The sequence below is a fragment of the Akebia trifoliata genome, chromosome 10 (genome assembly GCF_017979445.1).
Source record: "Akebia trifoliata isolate Shusen 1 chromosome 10, ASM1797944v1, whole genome shotgun sequence".
Taxonomy (NCBI): Eukaryota; Viridiplantae; Streptophyta; class Magnoliopsida; order Ranunculales; family Lardizabalaceae; genus Akebia; species Akebia trifoliata.
This window is the reverse complement of record NC_141384.1, coordinates 30,537,612-30,558,938: the sequence shown is the minus strand read 5'-3', so window position 1 is coordinate 30,558,938 and position 21,327 is coordinate 30,537,612. Positions and strand designations below refer to the sequence as shown.

General features: G+C 34.2%; 3 protein-coding genes across 6 annotated transcripts; 1 reads left to right on the top strand and 2 right to left on the bottom strand.

Moving 5' to 3' along the window:
• Nucleotides 1-926: 926 nt before the first annotated feature.
• LOC147393808 (uncharacterized) lies at nucleotides 927-5,052 on the bottom strand. 2 transcript variants are annotated; one of them, XM_086457164.1, is made up of 3 exons: nucleotides 4,800-5,052; nucleotides 1,667-1,953; nucleotides 927-1,594 (listed from the first exon to the last, which is right to left on the bottom strand). In XM_086457164.1, exons 2-3 carry the CDS (start codon nucleotides 1,929-1,931, stop codon nucleotides 1,095-1,097), a joined length of 765 nt encoding a protein of 254 aa, XP_086313290.1. In that variant the 5' UTR covers nucleotides 1,932-1,953; nucleotides 4,800-5,052; the 3' UTR covers nucleotides 927-1,094. The 2 variants fall into 2 exon arrangements, with proteins under 2 accessions (XP_086313290.1, XP_086313289.1); XM_086457163.1 differs by having other exon boundaries at nucleotides 931-1,953.
• A 2,194-nt stretch (nucleotides 5,053-7,246) lies between these two features.
• Nucleotides 7,247-11,188, bottom strand: LOC147393807 (ubiquitin-conjugating enzyme E2-17 kDa-like). Of its 2 annotated transcripts, none has more exons than XM_086455887.1 (5): nucleotides 11,050-11,188; nucleotides 10,876-10,953; nucleotides 9,565-9,692; nucleotides 8,128-8,232; nucleotides 7,247-7,644 (listed from the first exon to the last, which is right to left on the bottom strand). In XM_086455887.1, the coding sequence occupies exons 2-5, from the start codon at nucleotides 10,943-10,945 to the stop codon at nucleotides 7,501-7,503; spliced, it is 447 nt and encodes a 148-aa protein (XP_086312013.1). In that variant the 5' UTR covers nucleotides 10,946-10,953; nucleotides 11,050-11,188; the 3' UTR covers nucleotides 7,247-7,500. The 2 variants fall into 2 exon arrangements, with proteins under 2 accessions (XP_086312013.1, XP_086312014.1); XM_086455888.1 differs by having other exon boundaries at nucleotides 10,876-10,968; nucleotides 11,050-11,106.
• A 2,308-nt stretch (nucleotides 11,189-13,496) lies between these two features.
• Nucleotides 13,497-20,324, top strand: RRP41 (3'-5'-exoribonuclease family protein). 2 transcript variants are annotated; one of them, XM_086456521.1, is made up of 13 exons: nucleotides 13,497-13,584; nucleotides 14,428-14,535; nucleotides 14,660-14,706; nucleotides 14,852-14,912; nucleotides 15,394-15,432; nucleotides 15,536-15,603; nucleotides 17,346-17,424; nucleotides 17,509-17,545; nucleotides 17,906-18,022; nucleotides 18,126-18,211; nucleotides 19,192-19,281; nucleotides 19,454-19,513; nucleotides 20,020-20,324. In XM_086456521.1, the coding sequence occupies exons 2-12, from the start codon at nucleotides 14,482-14,484 to the stop codon at nucleotides 19,499-19,501; spliced, it is 726 nt and encodes a 241-aa protein (XP_086312647.1). In that variant the 5' UTR covers nucleotides 13,497-13,584; nucleotides 14,428-14,481; the 3' UTR covers nucleotides 19,502-19,513; nucleotides 20,020-20,324. The 2 variants fall into 2 exon arrangements, with proteins under 2 accessions (XP_086312647.1, XP_086312648.1); XM_086456522.1 differs by having other exon boundaries at nucleotides 13,551-13,584; nucleotides 14,421-14,535.
• Nucleotides 20,325-21,327: the final 1,003 nt, after the last annotated feature.

The following is a 21,327-nucleotide window of genomic DNA, read 5'->3' as shown; positions in this document are numbered from 1 at the left end:
GCTTAAAGATGTTTTTTTAAAGAAAAACAAGGTTTTTTTATTTTAATAAATATTCCAAAGATTAGGCTAGACAGATATTTCCAATATTCACCAAAATCTGAAAAAGTGTCTACACTTAGTGAATATTGGAGATACCATGTGCTTGAAGGCAATGACATTCCCCTTGACCCCAGGCTTTTCAAATAGATTAAGGGTGTGTTTGATTGCATTTTTTCATGAAAAATAAATTTTCAATATTCTTAAAAAATCTAGCAAATGGTAGATTTCATTTTCCCACTCATATTCATGAAAAAATAAAATTCACTTTCAATTTTCATCCATAAATCAAAATCTTAATCTCCTTTATTCTTCTTGTCCATCCCAACCACCATCACATTTGACTCCACCTTCCCTGTTGTCATCACCATCACTATTGTTGTCAACCACCTCCTTCTCCTCCTCATTTCTCTCTCTTCTTCTTCTTCTTTTTTCTCCACATCCGCTTTCACCATCGTTGTCGTCTTTTTCTTTCTTTTTTCCTTCTCTTTCTCAATTTTTTTTTATTATATATAAATACAATCAAACAATAAAAAATGATTTTCCAACCCTACTCATTTTCCACCACCATTATTTTTTATGGAAATTGACTTTTCATGTAATCCAACAGACCCTAAATGAAATGATCAAAATGCCCTTATTTAAACTTTTATCCCAAAATCAATCATCTTTGACCTTTGGATAATTATTTTACCCTCGTATTAATGTTCTATCTGTTACAATCTTCAAAACTCAAGGCAAGATAAGATGTTTGATGTTAAAAAAAAACAATGGGATTTTGGATATATATAAAAAAATGATCTTAGTTCAAAATAATAGATTGAAGAAAATATTGAAAAAACTAAAAATGATTTACGGTTCAGAGTTTAAAGATAATGGATTTTTTTGAAAGAAAATTACAGATTTATTTAAAAATGAGAATATTTATGTAATTTCACATTATTCTATAAGTTAAGACTACAGTCAAGGAACTTATCATCCATTTGAAAACATATAGGGCATCTAAAATATTTAATCAACAATAAAACAGTCGCGCACTAACGAAGAGCTTCAACACTTTAGTTGTCAGGATCTGAAACCAAAAAATCATCAATATCTTCAAACCAATCACTCATGTTCCAAGACCAAGACCCTAAATCCTCATCCGAACCCAGAAAATTACCCCCAAAATCATCTCTTTTAAAATTATCCTGTAAGCTTGCATCATCGAAGATATCCGCCATTGATGGAGCTTCAATATCCCAAAAGTTTTCAAAAATCGGAGTTTCTGGACGCAGAAACTCATCGATTGTATGTGATGGCTCACTTGTCTTGTCTTGATCTTCTTCTTCTCTTGCTCCTTCAACTGGTTTTTGAAGATTCTGTAGTTCTCGGGAAGAACAATTGAACTGGAAAACTGAGGTTGGAGAGGAGAGATTGTGAGATTCCTCAGCTGGATTGTACCCAGAAAGATTCGTTAGATTGATCTCTGGCTTCGATTTCTCTTCATGAGAAGGAGAGAAGTTCTTCAAAGTCACACGTCGCTTCGTCCACGAACGTCTTGACGGAATACTCGCCGCTGCAACTTTCTTTCGGCTGTTAACTTTAGATCTAGTAATACTCCTTAAATAACGGTTTCTCCTTCCGTTACCGTTATCTCGAGAAGAAGAGTGCTGTATCCTTATCTCGTTAATGTGCTTCTTCACACGTTGACGGGATAGGAACTCCTCGTCATCTTCATTGCTGGATGAATCCGTCGCGTTTCCGTCAGTTACCGTTACACGTACAACTCTGGGTCGAATCGGCCGATTCGAACCGCTTGATATAGTTCTCGATCTCGCAAACGGCTTCGAGGCTTTGTTGGTGAAGTTTCGGTGCTCTGTGTATTTGATTGTAGATAAAGCGCTTCCGTCCATCTCGAACAGCTTCAGATTCTCTCTGCTCACATTGGAAAAGAGAGAGAGAGAGAAACGAAAGCTAATTCAAAGAGTGTGCCAAAAAGAGAGAAAATTGAGCAAAACAAAAAAAAGACAAATTTCTTTGAGACCAAATTCTTCAAAGGGAATAAAGAAAAGCTGAGATAAAGAGAGAGAAATTTGAAGATCGAATACGCTCTCAAAAAGCACCAAAAGATGATAAAGTTCAAGGAGAGTTACAGAAGAGAGAGAAAATCTTCAAAACCACACTATACAGAGAGACAGACTTGGATAATAATGTTTGAAGCCAATAATTTCTTAACTAAAAAGTCTTCAGTCGGTCAATACTTGAATGGCGTTGCACCAACACATAATTATAGATATATTTTGTTCGGATACACAACTGCATATCTTTTATGGAGATTTGCAGTGTTATATCCCAAGAAATAGATCTACGATTCTATGTCCATGCCTCATCAGTCAAGTATTGACCTAGCGGTGACTTTCTAGTATATCAACACTCTATTATAATTATTATTATTATTATTTATTTATTTATTTATTATTTTTTTTTTGAATAATGCTGGGGTGACACAAACGGAGACATAAAGATGACAAAATGATGTAGTGTTGTGAATATTACTATAGATGCTTTTCCGCGAGATACAAATAAAAAGCATCTATAATTATGTGTGCATTGTCACATCATTTTTGTCACCTTTGTGTTTCTATCTGTGTCATTCTAGCATTTTTTTTTTTTTTATATGTCTTAGTACATTGGTGTTTAGGATTGTAATTGGGAGTTGGAATTATATTAAAGAGTTGTTATTATCACACCAATTTTTACTAACGCCACATCAAGTATGTGCAATTTATATAAGAATCGGTGTGGCAATAATAACTCTCCAGTATTATTAGACTAATTTTTTATTTTACTTTATTATTTTATTATTGATTTTTAAATTTATTTTAATAAGATTTAAGAATTTTTTTCAAAGTAAACTAACTTACAAGTTTGAGTGACCTCAAGTTGTACCTCATATCACACATCCTGACTTGAAAGTGTGCAAGGACCATAAATATTATTGACTCGTATCTTGATGAAAAGCATTATTGATTTCTACACACTCATTAACCTTTCAATCATTCGTTAGTTAATTACTATATAATTCGAAATTACCTGATCAAATCGCATTAGTGTTTCACACGTTAAGTGACCCTAACCCGCATAGGCCAAGGGTGAACAATCTTCATCTACGAAGTGAACTACTGAGGTATCTAATCACGTTCTCTTCACACCCCTAATGTTATTTGGAATCCAGATAGTTAGTTACCTTCGATTTTTGACATTCATTTATAGGTCTCTAGATTTCACTTGCACACATTGACACTCATCGGCCACGACATGGACTACTAAGGTATCTAATCACATACATTCACTCCACATGTTTCCACACCCCAATGTTAGTAGGAATCCTAATAGCTACCCCAAACCCCAAACTCTTTAAACATGTTTAAAAGATTAGGGTTCGTCACTTTCTGTTTCCTTTTCAAAACTAGGAAGATAAAATAAAAGTTCTCATTTAAAAAACATGTAGTATCTCATTCGCTGATCAAAATCAGAGCAAAAAAATCTTACATCTTCGTAGTCCAAAGCCTAGAGTCTTGAATCTCAAGTTTGTGAACCAATCAAATCTTACCTTTTTCTTCTTCTTCTTCTTCTTTTAAAAGTTTACAACTCATGTATCACATTAGAATTGAAGCTAAATACTTTTCACATTAACTTATATAATTATAATCCACACCCATCAAACCTCTACAGTCAATCCCTATAATATCCTAAATAATTATCTATCATAACTCTTTTCTTTCTCCAAACAAATCAATTATCATGATTAAATGAAATGCAAATCTTATCAAATAAATTCTAAAGACAATCTCTTCTAAATCTTAGTATCCTTTAAATCCTTAATTACTTACTCAATTGTCTCACTAATACAAAAATTAATGAAGAGCTAGAAAATGACTTGATTGTTTGAGAAAATTCAAGGGCTTTTGGTTAAAGTTGAAGAAAGGAATTTAGACTTATTTTTCTTTAGCCTATGAGATAAGACTGAAGTCAAGGGGGGCAATGTCATCATTATAAAAAGATACGGTATCTCAAATATTAATCAAATCTTCTCCGTTAAACTAATGCAAAATAACCTTATTACCTTAGTCTTCAACTTAAAATCAAAATACTTTTGATTTTTCTTCTCAAAATCAATCATCTTCAACTTCTTTGGTAAAAAGAAAAAAATTTCTGATTTTCAAGTACTTCAAAAATAATAATAAGGTTGATTTATGAAGTACAAGACCACGAAATTATATATATATATATATATATATATATATATATATATATATATATATCTAGGGTTTTCTACAAGGGATTAAGGCAAGTTCAAAATGATGGGTTGAAGATGAAGCTAATAGATTAAAATTGATTTACCATAGAGGCTGATGAGTTTAAAGATTAAGGTATTTTTTTAATTTATTTTTAGTCTAGAAAAGAAGAACAAAGTCAAAGGGGGCATGTCATCAGCTTGAAAACACAGGGGTATCTTAAGATTCACCAATTTAATAGAGGGATGTCTCAATCACACAAAAAATTGAAGGGGGGCACGCGCGCGGGTGGGGGGGGGCAACAAATTAAATCACTTCAAATTTACAAATTAGGGCACACCGATTTTGATCTACTCATCTAATCAAATTTGGATTTGTGCATCTCTAATTAAAATCACCAAACACTAACAAGATGAACTACCTAATTATCACAATTAATTTAAATTAGCTAACTAAATACTAATTAAATAAAAAGCTACTTACTTGGCGCACACTAATCGGACTCACTATTTGTTGACTAAACCACATACGAATGATCCTTGAATTTCATACTATATGTATCTCGAGCCAGCTGCATAACAAACTAATACTACGATGGGTGATCCTTCTGGGACGATTTCTAAGAATTTTTTTTTCCAAGGTTGATTTGGAATTTATGAATTTCCAAGAACCTAGGATGAATATGATCCACGGGAGCCTCAGGGTTGCCTGGTCGAACCTCCGAACCCCCACCTTCCTTATGCTAAAATTGTTGGATTTATGGCATGAGGTTAAGAGGTATAAATAGTTGCCTTAAGTGCGCCCTTACTACGTGTTTTCGATGTGGGACTAATATTTTCGATAATACCCCTTGTTATAAAATAGTAATAATATAATGACAAAACTTCCCAGAAGATCACCCATCCTAGTATTACTCTTGTTCAAACACGCTTAAGTATAGAGTTTTGGACTTTCCAATTAAATATTATTTTGAATTTATAATTTTTTAGATTTTATAAAATTATTTCAAACCCAATTTTAGGCATATTTAAATTATCATTTGTTAACTCCTAAGACCAGTTATTGTTATGCTTTATATAACTCAATGGAAGTAAAATTATAACCACATAACACTCTTATTTTAAAATATTATTATAATTATTATTTTTCAAAGAATATATATTTTTTTACTAGAAACATAAAATATAGTTTTGAATTATAAAAACAAAAATACTAAAGTGATTGTGCAAGACAAGACATTACGTTAGACACTGAACTGATGTGGAGGTGTGCACGGGACCATTGATCTCTTCCTTGAGATATGAGTGAAAAGCATCTATAGTTGTATGCACTACGTTAACTCAGTGTCTAACGCAGTGTCCTGCATAGTCAATGAAAACCCTGACTAGCCATCCACCGAATCTGAGGTTAAATCATCCCGTGAGCCTGGATTTGCTAACTCGACTAACAGGTTTTGCAAGAGAGGAGAAGAACTCAACTACTGTTCATAGGTTGCCCTGTCTTTCTCTTATGTGCAAGTTCATCACCTTTACTATAAAACGAAAATGTTGGTTTGACGTGATACACAATGAACAACATTCAGTGATAACAAAGTGAATTGTTATAGTGATTCATTGTAACGATATGTTATAGAGTTTTGCTTCAATAAATAGCATTTCGCAATTGTAATATGGCATTTCGCTTCAACTAAACTTCATACAAAATTTTATTTCCTCTTTCAAGCAAATCACTTACATTTTCTTCTACAAGTTGCTTGATCGTGCCTATATTATCTACATCTCTACAACTAATTTGGCATGCTTCATCACAACATAAGAAAAGCCTAATTTAACAAACCAGATGTCAAAATTTTCATTGTCAATTTTTTTTTTCAACGAATCGAAACTATCAAAATTAATAGAGGATGGGAGAAATTTGATGACTCTAAACCGTCAAATTGAATAACATAAAAAATTTCAACAGCTATGGGCCGTCGAAATTCGCTTTCTAAAATTTGTGGGCTTTGACCTGTCAAAATTTTCAGTTTCCACATAGTGCATCTACCAACTTAATCCTTCTTTTCCTACATTGCCTACAGAAACTCTAACCTTCACTGAAAAATAATTCAATCGTTTAATGGGACTTTCCATTGCCTTCCGTCGGCAATCGAAAGAATGTGCATATGTTGCTCTAAAGTTATCTATTTTGAATCAATATTCTTCACAATAATCATAAACATCTAATTTTCGATGACTAATTGTCACCCATGCCTGCAAACATAACAGCCCAGGAACTTGCCATTGTCAGACAAGTACATAGCCAATCTTCTAGGTTGATCGTGCATAATCTTACAAGTTTCTGCCTTTAGGCATTAACACTGAAGTCATTTTTTGCCTATCCAATTGTCATTTGTAATAAAATAATATTAATTGCTCTCTATCATTGCAATGATTGGGCATGATCTCGCAAATTTAAAAATGAGGATCACGGTCTCAACCTTTTATTGCATAATTTGTCTACAACTAAATAGAAGTACAGCTATAATATTATTCTCACTGCTGCACTCTCTTTTATCACCAAGATGTTAATGAAACCTGTTTGCATAGATTTCAATCCACATTGTTTAGCTAGGATTCTCATTAATTTAAAACCTTCAACTTACTCTATTAAAACTATGGTTGTAAAAACCTTTGTTGAATATCAGCCAAATCATGTCAATCTGACTTTCTGTTAGTTTATCACTTATTAGAACTAACTCCATTTTCATGAATGGGATCATTTCTGATTTTATCGTAGTCTTTTCACTATTAATCCATCTCAGTATCGTCATATCTAGTATTAGTTCACACACCACATTGCCAATAAAAGAGACCCAACTCTCATCCAGCAAGGTGTTGACCGCTATGTAGTGTGTGGCGTTCCTCTTCCCACCCTGCAATCACTTGTGAAAATAATTTTGAACTATAGATAGTTTACTTTTTCAAAGAAGGTCCAAAGCTTAAATTCTCATACAAGCAATCAAAAGCAATCAATTGTGTGTATTTATGGAGGAGAAGGGCGGGTTGGAGCAGGGATTAGACCTTTCTCTTTTGGTCCCTCTAATAAGTAAGAGTGAAGAGAGACAGATCACACTTCTTTGATCATACATATTTTACTGAAAGACCAAAATCATAAGAAAGGAAAACTACCCTCCACATGCAAACACTTAACCCATGGCATACTTCTGGGTCCAGCTCCTCGCAGTTGTCTCGTACTTGCTCCTGTCTGTCTTGTACATGTGAGCAATCTCTGGCACCAAAGGATCATCAGGGTTCGGATCCGTCAACAGAGAACAGATTGAGAGCAACACCTGAAAATGAAAATAGGAGCCGATGCCACCCACTTAAACAACAATTATGATTAAACAGACTGACTACTTAATTAATAAACATTCACCACAAAACATTTAAAAATAAATAAATTGTCACTCTACATTTTCATGTAGAGTTCCACCAAGATATTGACTCAAGGGGTATTTTCCGTTTGATTAGATCCTTCGCATGAAGAACGTATAAAATACTTTCCATCTGTAAATTGGGACCAAGACACATTTGGCCCAAACAAGCATATGATTAAACTGAGGGATCTCTTTCGAAATCTCAACCACACCAATAACCAAAAATGGTAATTCCAACTATTTAAGTCATGGTGTATAAGACTAAAAACCATGGACTACAAGTACCCTTTACATCGACACTTAGCTTTCAATTCTTCTTGATTGGTATTTCTTTGGAATAAGTAATATTTGTACACTGATGATGAAAAGAAAGTTGTAAAGTTATATAGGAAGAACCTTGGAAATGGTGAGTGCAGGGCTCCACTGCTCCTTCAAAATGTCAAGGCAGATGCTACCATTGCTGTTGATATTCGGGTGGAAAACCTTTGTCCTGAATGCGACCTGCATAAATCAACCAAAGGTGAGAGAGAAGATTTCATTAGGAAGTCTTGTTTATAAAGTGCAGGTTGGTTTATGTATCACATCCCGTGGGTCCATGGAACCTGAAAAGGAACTTGACAGACTCCTGTGTTCGATTGAAACCTTCTGGTAGGGCACATTTGCATTTTTCATAACACAAGACAAGCCCAGATTAAAAGCTTTGGTTTATTGTCGTTTCTCTCTTAGTTCTTCAGTTTGTGAAGATTCTGCCTCATCCAGCTATTCCTTGGACAACAACATTCCACACGAAGTTGACTTACAATAACCGCAATGACATGTTTTGAAATCATTGCTTGATGTACAAGCAAATATAGGAGAATAATAAATGGTTTGCATTTTCCTACATTTGTTTGTGCATCATGCAACATTTGGAAGCAAGGTATAGCCATTTTTATTTTTGATATGTATAATTTTATTGAGAGAAGAAGAGATACAAAGAAAGAAACAAAGAGGTGACCAAGTAAAGAAAACAAAAGGCAAAAGCCCTAAGTATGACACAAGCTCATTTTGATGGTCTCATCATGAAATATAAATCTACAAAACATAGAGGAATTGTGAGTAGGACCATAAACTCAAGGTAACTTTGTGTGTGTGTGTGTGTGTGTGTGTGTGTGGGTGGGTGGGGGAAGAATTGTGATTAAATGGGTCTAATTTCCAGAATTTGGAAAATATCCCAACATCGCATAGACATTTTGGATGGCCATGAGACAACAGGAAAGCATGAGTCTCCAAAAAAAAGTACAGTCCAACTCAAATCTCAGGAAAACAATACAAATGGGGATTTGGATTTTTCGAAAAAAGCTGAGTAGAGATGGCATCCATTCTCTTTCATAACTGGGTCTAGGCTTTCTAAAAATGAGAAATTACAAATGAACTTAGACAAGTATGCACATCAATATTTATCATCCCAATTAGCATACATGAAGTATCTACAAAAACAAATATGGTACATGATGAGTCACCACAAATATCGTGTAGCATAAATATTAGCAGGAAGCTTGTAGCATACCTCACTTTGAAACAAGACAATACCACTGGCACACTTCTTTATTACCATGTAAAAGATAAAAGATTATAATATCATCCTCCCACTAACTAGAAATCGACACAAGCAAGAAATTAAAACCAGATTTTATAACTGACTCATCAACAGAAGTAGAAATCGAATACTTTAAAATCCAAAGAAAATTTCCAAGGAAATAACAAAGAATGCTGGAGAAAATCAATTGTATGGGATTGACATTAAGAATATATACATATACTTTCACCATAGCAATTGAGTTGATGTGTTACCTTGGGTGGTTTAAATGGATAATCTGGAGGAAAATGGATAGTAACTAGAAAGACGCCCCCAGCATAAGGACTGTCTGGAGGACCCATAATCGTTGCTTGCCAGTGGAACATGTCTTCAGCAACAGGGCCTTCAAAATATCAAATGCAAAGATAAAATAATAAATAATTAAATAACAGTACAAAAAATCACTAATAAATATTCAATATTTGTGAACATATTCAAATTTTACAATGTCAGGATGTATAAACAGTCATGCATGAGAAACAGATGAGAAGACAATTGCACCCACACGTTGCTTAGTTTTCAAAGTTAGAAAAACATACTTCTTACCGTGTAATCTTCAAAAACCCATTAATACATACTAAGATGCTAGAGTTCCACTTTGTGGGTATAGAATTGCATCACATAGTAACTAACAAACACCAAAGAAATGAAAAATCAACGGTCAAAACTAAATATAGAATGATTGATCAGATTGTACTGACTTTGATCTCTTGTGGAGGTAAAAACTGGTGAACACGATCAGAAGGATAGAGATCAGAGATCCGATCTCAGAAACTGCAAATTGACAACAATAGCTCCCAAACATGTTTCATGGGTTGTGCCATTGGCTATGTGAGTTGCACCAAAAAACAGATCTAGCAATTAATGAGATTCTTCTTATGTCTATTTAAATATGGCTGTCAAAGGAAAAAATCCTTTAAAGGAACCTAATACCTAATGGATCTAGGATCAACAAGTCACCATTAGATAATAAAATTTCCTCCTTGTTTGTGGCAGAGAATCCCACGAAACATAGCAATATGAAATTATGAATACAACTCTGAAGGGATAACGCCAAGTACAGCTACACCAGAAGCAACCCCTTTTCAGAAGCTTCAGGTGAGGGGTTCAATCCAGCTCACTTAACCATAATAAAGCCAAAAAAAAAAAAAAAAGGCAATTTTATTAAATACTTGTATTTTGGGGATCAACCTTCAAAATCCAGTTTTTATCCCGAATTCCAAGAACAGTTTTGTAATCCTATTAAACACTTGTATCTTAAAATCTGATTTGGATAAAGAAAATTGACCACATCAAATCAGGAGAATTACATAATAAATCATACAACGATCAACACCATCATCTAAATCCACAACATATCTAGATCATTTTAACCCCAAAACAACCAAACAAGGCAGAAAAACACAAACAGACCACCAAATCCACAAAAAATCGCAGATCGAGACTCAGAACAATCCCAGATTCAATAACTCATCAAAAATGACCGAAAGTTATAATATTTACAGGTTTTAGATTGAAGAAGGTACCTGCGCTGCAAGATGTAGGAGGATCTTTCTGGAGATCCTTGAGTTCTTTCAAGATCCGCTTTGAAGCCATGGAGAAACCTAGATTTCGAAACCCTAGATCGTCTTAGTCGGGAGAGATTCAAAAGGGACTGCTAAGGAGAAATACGAATAAAAGCGAAAGAAAGCAAAGTGTACCTTAGAATTTCGATCCTCCTTTCCTTCCTTCCTTCTCTGTAGGTGTCTGAAGACGGAGGAATTGGGGATTCGCGGAATAATCACTTTTTATAACCAAAGGCCCGTCTTGTGGAATACTACACATCGTTTCTTGGTTGGTCAATGGTCAAATAGTCAGATGGTCAAATGGGTCCCACTTGAGAAATGGAAAACGGGTTGTAAATTGAAATCGGTTGACCCATGGATGGCTATATAGGCCTGTCAATGGACCGGATTAGATCAGAAATCCGATCCGTTTGGATTGGGTAAGTTAGGGTCTGGGTCAAGGATTTTGGATTTGGAGAAAGATTGAATCCAATAAGGTTCGGATTCAATATTGGATTGGTTCTGGATCAACCAAAGTCCTTATTTGATGAAATATGAGAAAGTATATAAATTATATTATATAATTTGTTTGAATATATGAAGATTATTAGATTTTGTATACCAGATTGGAATTGACCAACCATTCGAAGGGTTGGTGAGATGGCCAAGACCAAGTCTTGTTCGAAAGGGAATGAGAGTTGAGTATATAAATTTCAGGGTTATGGAGGTTTTGAGTTTGAATCCTCCCTTGGGGACTTTGTTGGAAACTTGGTAATGATTTTTAAGAAAAGTTTGTTAAGAAGATTGAGAAAAAAACAAAAAAAGATTTCAAAAGTGAATGTAAGAAAGAAAATACTTAACTAAAATTATGGTTGATGCACGCACAAATGCACTATCTTAAAATAATTTTCGCCTCTGTTGCAGTTTCATGGCTCTATAAGCCTCCGCACTCCTGGATACAACAACCTACACTTCAAGGGAGTACTTTGATTGGAACATTACAGTGACTTTGACTAATTAAGTACTTTCTCAATATAATAATAACATAATATAATGTTGATAAAACAGTGAACAATAGAGAGAAGTTGATGTGAAAATCGATGGATATAAAGAGGGAAGAAGTGCCCGTCCAAATAATCACAAAAACCTTATTAGTTTCTCTTTGTTGCATTGGTTCAAAACAGACATGAACAGGGAGATTTCAAGGACACCATGACCATGCACCAATGATTGGATTTTCAACGAACAAAATTTGGTTCGAAATTTTCAAAACAAAATTTGAGTAAAAACTTGGTCAATTTAAAATTCAAGTCCAATATGCGTACGTATATGTGTGAAACACGTAGGATGCACAACACCAAAACACACACACACACACACACACACAGGTGCATGCATTGAGGGATTTAGGAGGTTGGCTCCATATCCCAATAGAAATCTACTATGACTTTGGATTTCCCTCTTGGGCTCCCATGTATGCATGTGAGCCCTTCTACTAGTTATATTAACTTTAAGATTGATAGAAATATAAGAATATAAGAGTTGAATTCCAACTCTTCTTTTAATCAATTTGGGACTAAACCAAAAAGATAATAAAACACCAAAAAAACTACTAAACGATGAGATTTTTCCAAGGAATTTCACAAGGGGTTTTTCACATTCACCCTTCTTATAATTCCAACAGACCTACCCCCATAAAGTACCTGGTGTTTGTGAGGAGAGGGGACTACATGTGCCTTGAGGATTAGTCAAGTCCTCTAAGAGGCTTGAATACCTCAAATAAAAAACTAAGAATAAAAATTGACCTTGATGGTTACTGGATCATGTTTAGATGTTTAGATGCGAATATTGAGATCTAAGTTGAATTATGGGTTGTGAATAGGGCTATCAATGGGTGAGTTCGAGCCTAGCTTGGTTGAGCCCTAACCTGATCCTGAAAAGGGGGGCTCTACCTAGAACAACCCTAGCCACCTATTAGGGCCTAAATCGATTAAGCCTTAACCAGATTTAACAGGCATGAGCTTGATTCATGTTGGGTTTGATTCAAATAAAATGACTAGAATTTGATGCTTTTAATGAAAAAAAAGAGTGTAGTTTGCAAATAATTTTTGTTGTGTTTGATGATTTTCAATCAACTTCAAATTAATGTTTTATTAACCTATAATTATCATAGATGAGAGCTAAATTGTAATTACAATATATTTTATTTTTTTAGAAAAATATTCATCTAATTAAATATATGATGAATATTTTTATAATATATAATAGTGGATTGGGTCGGGCCGGACTGGGCACTATTAGGTCTTAACCCAAATCGGATTTGACGGGCGGGCCCTACCTTTGTGGATTCCATATGAAGGCGACAACCCTTATATTGTCGGGCGGGCCGGATTAGCGGACCAGCAGACTCAATTGATAAACCTAGTTGTGGAATACTTGATCATTCCTTGGGCCAGTGATCAAATGGGCCACACTTGAATAATGGAAAACGGGTTGTAAGTTGTAACCGGTTGACCCATGTATGGCTAAGAACGAATTGAATCGTCTTGAGTCGGTTTCGGATAGAACGGTTGGACTAGGAAGGTAACGATCCGATTCCTAAACTCATAAATTAGGGTGTTTTTCTTTAAACCATCGCACCCGCCCCCTTTTAAATTCTTCACTGAAGAAGGCGTCGAGTTAGAGAAAAAGGTCAGCTCTTCTCTTCCCATCTTTCGTGTTTTTTTTTTTTCTCTACTGGTTCAAAGTGCATTTTATATAGAATGCTACATATCAATCTGTTCTTCTTTCGTTCTCTCTCCCGACACCTAACCCTAACCATGAAATTCGGTAAAGAAAAATGGGTTTTCTGCCTATAATTTTATATCCAAAGATTTTTTTTGTCAAAAGTACGTTAAAATTTCTGAAAATTCGGTTCCCTTCTATATGTAAAGTTGATTTTTTGGGTCAAAATGTGTGTAATTTTTTTTTTTTAATGAAACTTGAGTTGGTTTTCTAAATTTTACTTATTTCCAAGGTTTCTGAGATGCTTACTATTCAAATATTGGAGTTTGTGTTAAATTTCCATTATCTGTTACTTACATTTTGGTAGTAAGTTTGATCACTCTGTAGAATTACTGCTTTTGATCTCAGTAACAATTCAAGAGCCAGGTACATAGTTGACAAGTGAATTGATAAAATTAAGCTGAGTTTGAGGGAAAAACAAATCATTTTTCAGTGAAAATACGAGATTATTATAGTTGGGGAAATTGGTTTGATGAAGACTCTACTTACTGTCATGGAAGGCAAAGCAAAAAATTTGGATATATGTTTAAAGCTTATGTAAATTAAATATATATTTTTTGTCGAAAACTAATTGGGATACCTTATTTGGTGTGTGAGAATAATTTCATTAATCTGGGTATTATTATTGTTTTTTTTAAAATCGGTGAAGTAATGCCCACTCTCAAGAAAATATTACAGTGCACAAGGGTAATCTTTCCACTCTGATTCTAAAATTAGTGTAAAAAAATGTTTCTTTTCCTATGTTAACAGGTCTCAAGACAATTGTAGGCACTCTTTATCTCTCTTCACACATATTTATCAGATATGGAGTATGTGAGCCCTGAAGGGCTTCGCTTAGATGGTCGTCGTCCCATGGAGGTTCTCTCTCTATCTCTCTTGTTGTGTGTGTTTGTGGGTGTATTTTAATTTATCTGGATTTAAACACGTCACTTTTTTTTTTGTTGGTGCATAAATTGATATTTAAAAAAAAAAAAAATCTCAGATGAGGCAGATTCGTGGAGAAATAGGTGTCGTTTCCAAGGCAGATGGGTATTTTTTTTTTTTCTTTTTTCATCTAATTATTTATATATTAGTCGTGCTAAGTGTAATCTAGGGATTTGTTTGTCAAATTGAGATTCTGTTTATATGGGTCTGGAACTAAGTGGGTCTAACTCCATCTCTGTTTTAATCACAGCTCTGCTGTTTTTGAGATGGGAAACACCAAAGTCATTGCTGCTGTATATGGCCCTAGAGAGGTATGAACAAATATCACTTCAGTATTTTTCTGTTTTAAGTTAGAACTAGAGTTCGTGTAGGCACATGCATCCTCTTTGGGGGTTAAGGAGGTAAAAGGGGAAAAATAATAAAATTGGAGGGGTATTATTGAAAAAGGGAAGGGGATAGGAGAGGAAGAGAGTAAAGACAATAAAGTTGAAGAGGTGGGAGGAAAGTAATAAAGTGGGATCACTGTTGCTGGATGGGATGTTTATACCTCACAAGTGGGCCCCAACCTTTTTGCCCATTCAAAAAACAAGGAAAATCTTGTAAGATATATGAGTACGAGAGAATAATTAGAGAGTTTAGGAAACTAAGAAATCTACATTAATTATGGAAATCTTAAGAATAACATGAAAAATAATTAGGATTGGTAACATTTTTTTTTAAACCTTGACAAACATTTTATGCTTGAAACTACTGTCATCCTAAGGAAAATTCTGTTTTTGTATTACATTGCAGGTCCAGAATCGGGGCCAACAAATTAGTGACCAGGCACTGGTACATGCTTTGACCATTTATTTCTGACCTTCTTCATTTTTTCAAATTTTCACGCTCTGATAATTTTCTCATTGCTCATCCTCATTTCTAATGTTGTATACAGGTGCGCTGTGAGTATAGCATGGCTAATTTTAGCACTGGAGATCGTATGAGAAAACCGAAGGGTGACAGGTTATTCCTTTCTTCTAACCTTTAGTGATACATCATATCATGATTAAGCTATTAAATAGTTTTCTTATCCCCTGTTTTTTAAAACATTGACTTGTATGCTTGGATATCCTTTTTCACTAAATTTAACATTTTGGTGAAGTTCCAAATGTCTAAACATTAGTGAAATAAAAAATCACTGGCCAATTAAAATGGACCTACTCAGAGTGAACATTTGTTCGGTATTTTATATCAATGAAAATAGAGTACCGATTTAGGAGAATCTATTGCCTATCACACTGTCTAGCTTCTTTTTGTCTATTGTACATTTTGTTATTTGTAATAAAATATAATTCATGTCTTAGAAGATTTTAGGAGTATAAATTCTTAATTTATAACGGGTTATTTTAAATGAAAGATATTTTTTAGCACCTTTATTATCCTCTGCACTCTTTTAAATCCAAATAATTACCCCATTTTATGACCTATGATATCCGGATACTTAAATATAACTAAGGTATCCGCATCCACATGATATGATACCGATCCTAGATACCACATGGACACCTCTACATTACAATTCTCTCATTTCTTATGGTACGCAAAGTCATTTTAACTCATAATATTTTTCCTGTTAATTAAAATGTGTAGATAGTATATTGTACAAGTACTATTGTAAAAATCTTCGCAATATTAGAAGTTCTATCACATCTGGCATTATTTTTAATACAAAAAAGAACCATACTTGGGTTAACATGGCTGGAAAAAATAATCAGTATTGGATAGGATACCTATGTCCATATCAATGTCCTAGATTTTGCGTAAGTAGGAGGCATATCCTGTTTTCTGTACTTGGTTTCGGATTGGTATTCATGCTGGGGGTATCTTAGCTAGTTGGAGGGATTCGCTGTTCATGATCAGGCTATGGATCCCAACATTAAGAAATGTTAACAATGAAAAGGATGTAAGTGAACTAGAACTTAGCAAGAGATATTGAGCTATAGTTGATGTCTTCATACCTTCAAGCTCCCCTAATACCGCCAAATCAAGTTGTTGTCAGGTTAGTGCTTACTGTTATATCACCATTGAAATTTATTCCCATTTTGACAGTTATTTCTTAAACAACAAGATTATCGTGTCCATGATGTTAACTCTAGAAGAATAATATGTCTAGGTAAAAAACATCTTCCCCCTTTTTTTTGGAACGGTAATTTTTTTTTTTTTAAATTGAAAATGAATAAACAAATATAGAAGTCAAGGGTCAAATTACAAAAATCAATATAGTAATCCCATGTAGGATGTGTGCAGATAGGGGATAAACTAGGGGAAGTCGATTGAGATAGTTTGAGCATGTGCAACAAAGATCGATATTGACCTCAACTAAAATGAAGTGCAAGTTGAAGGTTGTAAAAGAGTGAGAGGAAGACCAAAAGGACGCAGTTGAGGTAGTGACAGCGCACATGGACAATTACATTAATATAAGAGTTATATTAATTATATTATTAAGGTGCTCAAAAGGACCAATATAGCTTATGATGACATTTACCTAGCTACAGGTTCTAGAGCTTTCTCAACAATCCATTTTTTAATTATATTATTAAGGTGCTCAAAAGATACCCCTGGTGAATTTTCTAGAATGATTCTTACTTAAGACATTTTTCTGCTTTTGGGCTTTTGAAAATGAATGCTTTTAACATCATGACCAAATTGTGAGATATCATAGGTTCAATTTTCATGGTCCATGAATTTTCTCTTTCTATGCGTAGGCGATCCACAGAAATATCTCTTGTAATTCGCCAAACCTTGGAAGCTTGCATAATGACGCATCTAATGCCCCGTTCTCAGGTTTTATTACATTTATTTGGGGTAGTTTAACTATTGTCAATTTGGGTACTCCCTTTTCTAAAAATTTCTTTTTGTCTTTTGCAGATAGACATATTTGTTCAAGTCCTTCAAGCTGATGGAGGTAAACATAAATTTTCTTGAGAAATGCTAAGGGGGTTCTCTTAACGATTCTCAGCTATGGTAAATGTACAACTTATTTCTGGCTCCTCCTACTACCAAAAGTAGGGAAAAAAAATAAAAGATAAAAATTTTATGAGTTTTTATTTAATAATCCTATTAGCACCAAAATTTTGCAATAATTTCAGGAAATGTAGTGAACTATAATTTTTTCACCAGGGATATTCAAGTATTTAACACCTGATTAAACGTATTTTTATTCTCTTATGAAAATATTGGTATTTGTTCAAAATCTTACCATACTTGTTAGTATAGAATCCATTTCTGTGAATGAAACTGAAGCTATTGCAATCTTACTTTGCAGGAACGAGATCTGCATGCATAAATGCTGCAACCTTGGCACTTGCAGATGCTGGAATTCCAATGCGTGATCTTGTTACTTCCTGTAGTAGTGGATATCTTAACAGCACTCCTTTACTGGGTACATCAATAATTTGTCTTACACTTCTTAAATAGTTTACTGTTTAGAAGGATCTCAGGACTCGGATAAGAGCTCATCGTAGTTGAAAATTTTGAATTGGCAGATTTGAACTATGTAGAAGATAGTGCTGGAGGCCCTGATGTCACTGTAGGAATCCTAGCCAAGTTGGATAAAGTGACTTTACTTCAGGTTTCACTCTGACAATATTTTTTAAGTTTACCCTTATTTTATTTTGCAAGATTTTCTAGGATTTGTTACTTTGTGGAAACACCTTGGTCTGTCTTGCTTGGATATATTATTTTCATTGTTTACTGATAAGCACTCTGGATTCCTATCGTCGTCAGTAATCAATTTCCTGGAAAGGGTATGTTGTGGTGCTTCTTAGAACTGTTTGCTAAACCTTTCTGTGTGAGGAAAATAAGTCAATTCCTCATAAATGCCATGCCATATTCTAGGACCCTGATTTGTATTTAGCGCAGTGCTTGGGTCAAGGACAATTGTAGAATGCTGCTAACGGCACACCAGGCAAGTTTTTGGCACCTGCCATTAAATAAGATCCCTCTAGAGGACCATTTGGGTGAAAAATTGCTCATATAGGGTCTATAATTCCTTCGATTTTATTTTTTTTGGTATACCTGTTTTATGAATCTGAAAGTCCCTATGAAAAACAGCTTTTATATGAACTTCTGGGGCATATTGTTGATGTGCCTCACCAGGATTGGCCATTGCCTAAAAATCAGATTAATGTAATCAATAGAAAACTGAAGCTTTTTGTCCTGAATGTGTCCTCGACAAGACCCATGGTCTGAAGGGTTAAGATCATCTAATTGGGCTGCTTTGCGGGCTAGGAGATCCCCTACGTTGTTTTGATATTCCAGATCTGTTGTAATAAACTAAACAGGGATGGCCTGGTTTGGAAACTATACAAATTTCTGACCAATTGTATGACAAAATTGTGTATCATTTTTGGTACAATTCAAGTTCAAGTAATGTTTTCAAGCATAACCTTTTGCAGGGGTTGACATATCACTCATTCTCACATTTTTCTACTAAATTTGCAATGGAGTTCCATTTTTTATTTTTTAAGTGTTACACGTTTGAAAAATATTTTTTACATGACGCAACCAGTTTAATCTTTACAACATGATGATTATGTTGCTCTAATGCAGATGGATTCAAAACTACCAATGGATATCTTTGAAAATGTCATGCAACTTGCAATAGAGGGGTGCAAGGCAGTAGCAAATTACATTAGAGAAGTAAGAACTTTTTGACTTGGTTAGCTTATAATCCAAGATCATTTTTTTTTCCATGTTATTTTAATTTTTTAACTTTATGATTAAAGTGACTTGTGAGTGAGAAATAATTTCCTGATTTAAGAACCTGTTTTGTGGTGCTCTATTATCTTCCCTTGCTTGTTTTGATTGACAGATACTGCTAGAGAATACCAAGCAACTGGAGTGTCGGCGTGGTGTATAGTTTTTGGTCAGGGTAAGACGCTTGGAGCCTCTCTTAACCACTGAATTCTTTGATGGGAATGGATGGTATTATCTAGTATTATGGTTTTTATTGATCTCTAATATGGCGCCATGTGCAAGGGGCCGAGATCTCTAATTCATAATTGCATTATACAAATGGTTGGATTTCGCTATTCTGTATAGTGCACACGTATACAATATCGCCGTGGCTTCAAATTTTAATTTTCAAATTGGAATCAATGGGCAGATTCATCTTTTAATTTTATAATTCAACATTTCAACTTATGAGTCTGGGGCTTAGACCCATAGCTCAGTTGGTTTAACACATTGCAAACAACTTCGAGGTCGTGGGTTCAAGTCCAACACCTTACCCATCCAAAAAAAAAACTTATTGAGTCCGTGGAAGCTATTCTCTCTGGTTCCCTAAATATTTGTGCAAAATACTTGGAAGAGCTAGAATGTACTCCATTCTAACGGTAATCTGGCTAATGGTTGACGAAAAATTCCTATATTTTGCAGGTAAGCTTCCTCTGTTGCCTAAAACTTGTGTGCAGCACAGCATCAATAGTTCGTTACTTGATCTTTGGACCTCCCATTTTCTTAGAACTGCACCTCAAAGGGAGAATCTTCAACCCTGTTCGACATGCGAAAAGAGTCATTTAGTCGTCGTTTTTCTTCTGTTCTGGAAATGTTGTTAAACGGGTTGCTTGTTTTACTCCCTTTTTAAGGTAGAGCAACGTTACAGTTTCACAAAATTTACCGAAAATCTTACTCTTGAAGGATGGTCAAGCTTGGGTTTGTTAAATTTATTTGTCATTAAGACATGTTTCATGTTTCCTTGGTTACCAAGTCAAGAAGGATTGGAGAGCTTAGGTCAATTTGACAATTTCTTTAGATTCTTCTAAGTAGGAGGAGATAATTATTGATTATTTAGGAATCTAATTGAATTGGGCATTCTTCACGAGAATTCTGATTTAACGACAAAGAGACAAATAATAGATTCATCATTCCATTACAACCTAATCAAGAATGGGAGAATTAATACCTTATGAATCAATAGATTTGAAAGAAATTGAGAGATTATATTCAATGGAACATATAAAATCAGTTTGAATCAATAAATTTATATTTAGAAAAGAAGAGAAAATCATAAAAATAAATTAAAATAGAGATAACTAAATTTAAAATTTATTAAATGAGTTGTTATGTTGAATTTCGATTTTCAAATTCCTTATGTAGATAATTTTATTACAACTTTTGAAAGTGTCTAATCTATAAAAGAATAATTTTCTAATCAATCTATAAAACATTGCTAACTCTCTAAACACATTATTTGGCCATACATGCGTATTTCTAAATTTTAATTATTACCTAAAGAATAAAAATGAATTTAGACAAAAATAAAAATTAAATAAAAAATAATACTTTTAACGTAACTATGAAAAGATATCCTATCAGAAATACAAATATCTCTAGAATATGCTTTAAAGATTCATTTTTAAAGATCGAGATTGTGTGTTTATGTAAATAAAAAAAGAGTCATGATTTTCTAATACTCGCCCCTTGGCATTAGGGCTGTCAACGGATAGCTATCCGATCGGATAGTGCTATATCCGAATTCGAATCCGAAAATAACTAATACTATCCGAATTCGAATTCGAATCCGATCGGATATCCCTGACAAACATTCGAATTCGAATCCGAAAAAGATATCGGATATCCGATAATATCCGATTCGATCAAAAATGGACGAAACCCACATATTTGTTCGAAAAATCACTCCGACCAGTTCAGATAGAGCGAGAGAGAGACAGAGAGATAGAGATG

What these genes read in the sequence shown, in the direction of transcription:
- LOC147393807 (XM_086455887.1), bottom strand. Translation starts at nt 10,945, where the DNA reads ATGGCTTCAAAGCGGATCTTGAAAGAACTCAAGGATCTCCAGAAAGAT. An exon ending in ATCCATTTAAACCACCCAAG is followed by an intron (nt 8,233 to 9,564) that starts GTAACACATCAA and finishes TGATTTATGCAG; the next exon opens with GTCGCATTCAGGACAAAGGT. An exon ending in CTGCACTCACCATTTCCAAG is followed by an intron (nt 7,645 to 8,127) that starts GTTCTTCCTATA and finishes TTTCATTTTCAG; the next exon opens with GTGTTGCTCTCAATCTGTTC.
- LOC147393808 (XM_086457163.1), bottom strand. Translation starts at nt 1,931, where the DNA reads ATGGACGGAAGCGCTTTATCTACAATCAAATACACAGAGCACCGAAAC.
- RRP41 (XM_086456521.1), top strand. Translation starts at nt 14,482, where the DNA reads ATGGAGTATGTGAGCCCTGAAGGGCTTCGCTTAGATGGTCGTCGTCCC. An exon ending in GTCGTTTCCAAGGCAGATGG is followed by an intron (nt 14,707 to 14,851) that starts GTATTTTTTTTT and finishes TTTTAATCACAG; the next exon opens with CTCTGCTGTTTTTGAGATGG. An exon ending in TAACAGCACTCCTTTACTGG is followed by an intron (nt 18,023 to 18,125) that starts GTACATCAATAA and finishes TTGAATTGGCAG; the next exon opens with ATTTGAACTATGTAGAAGAT.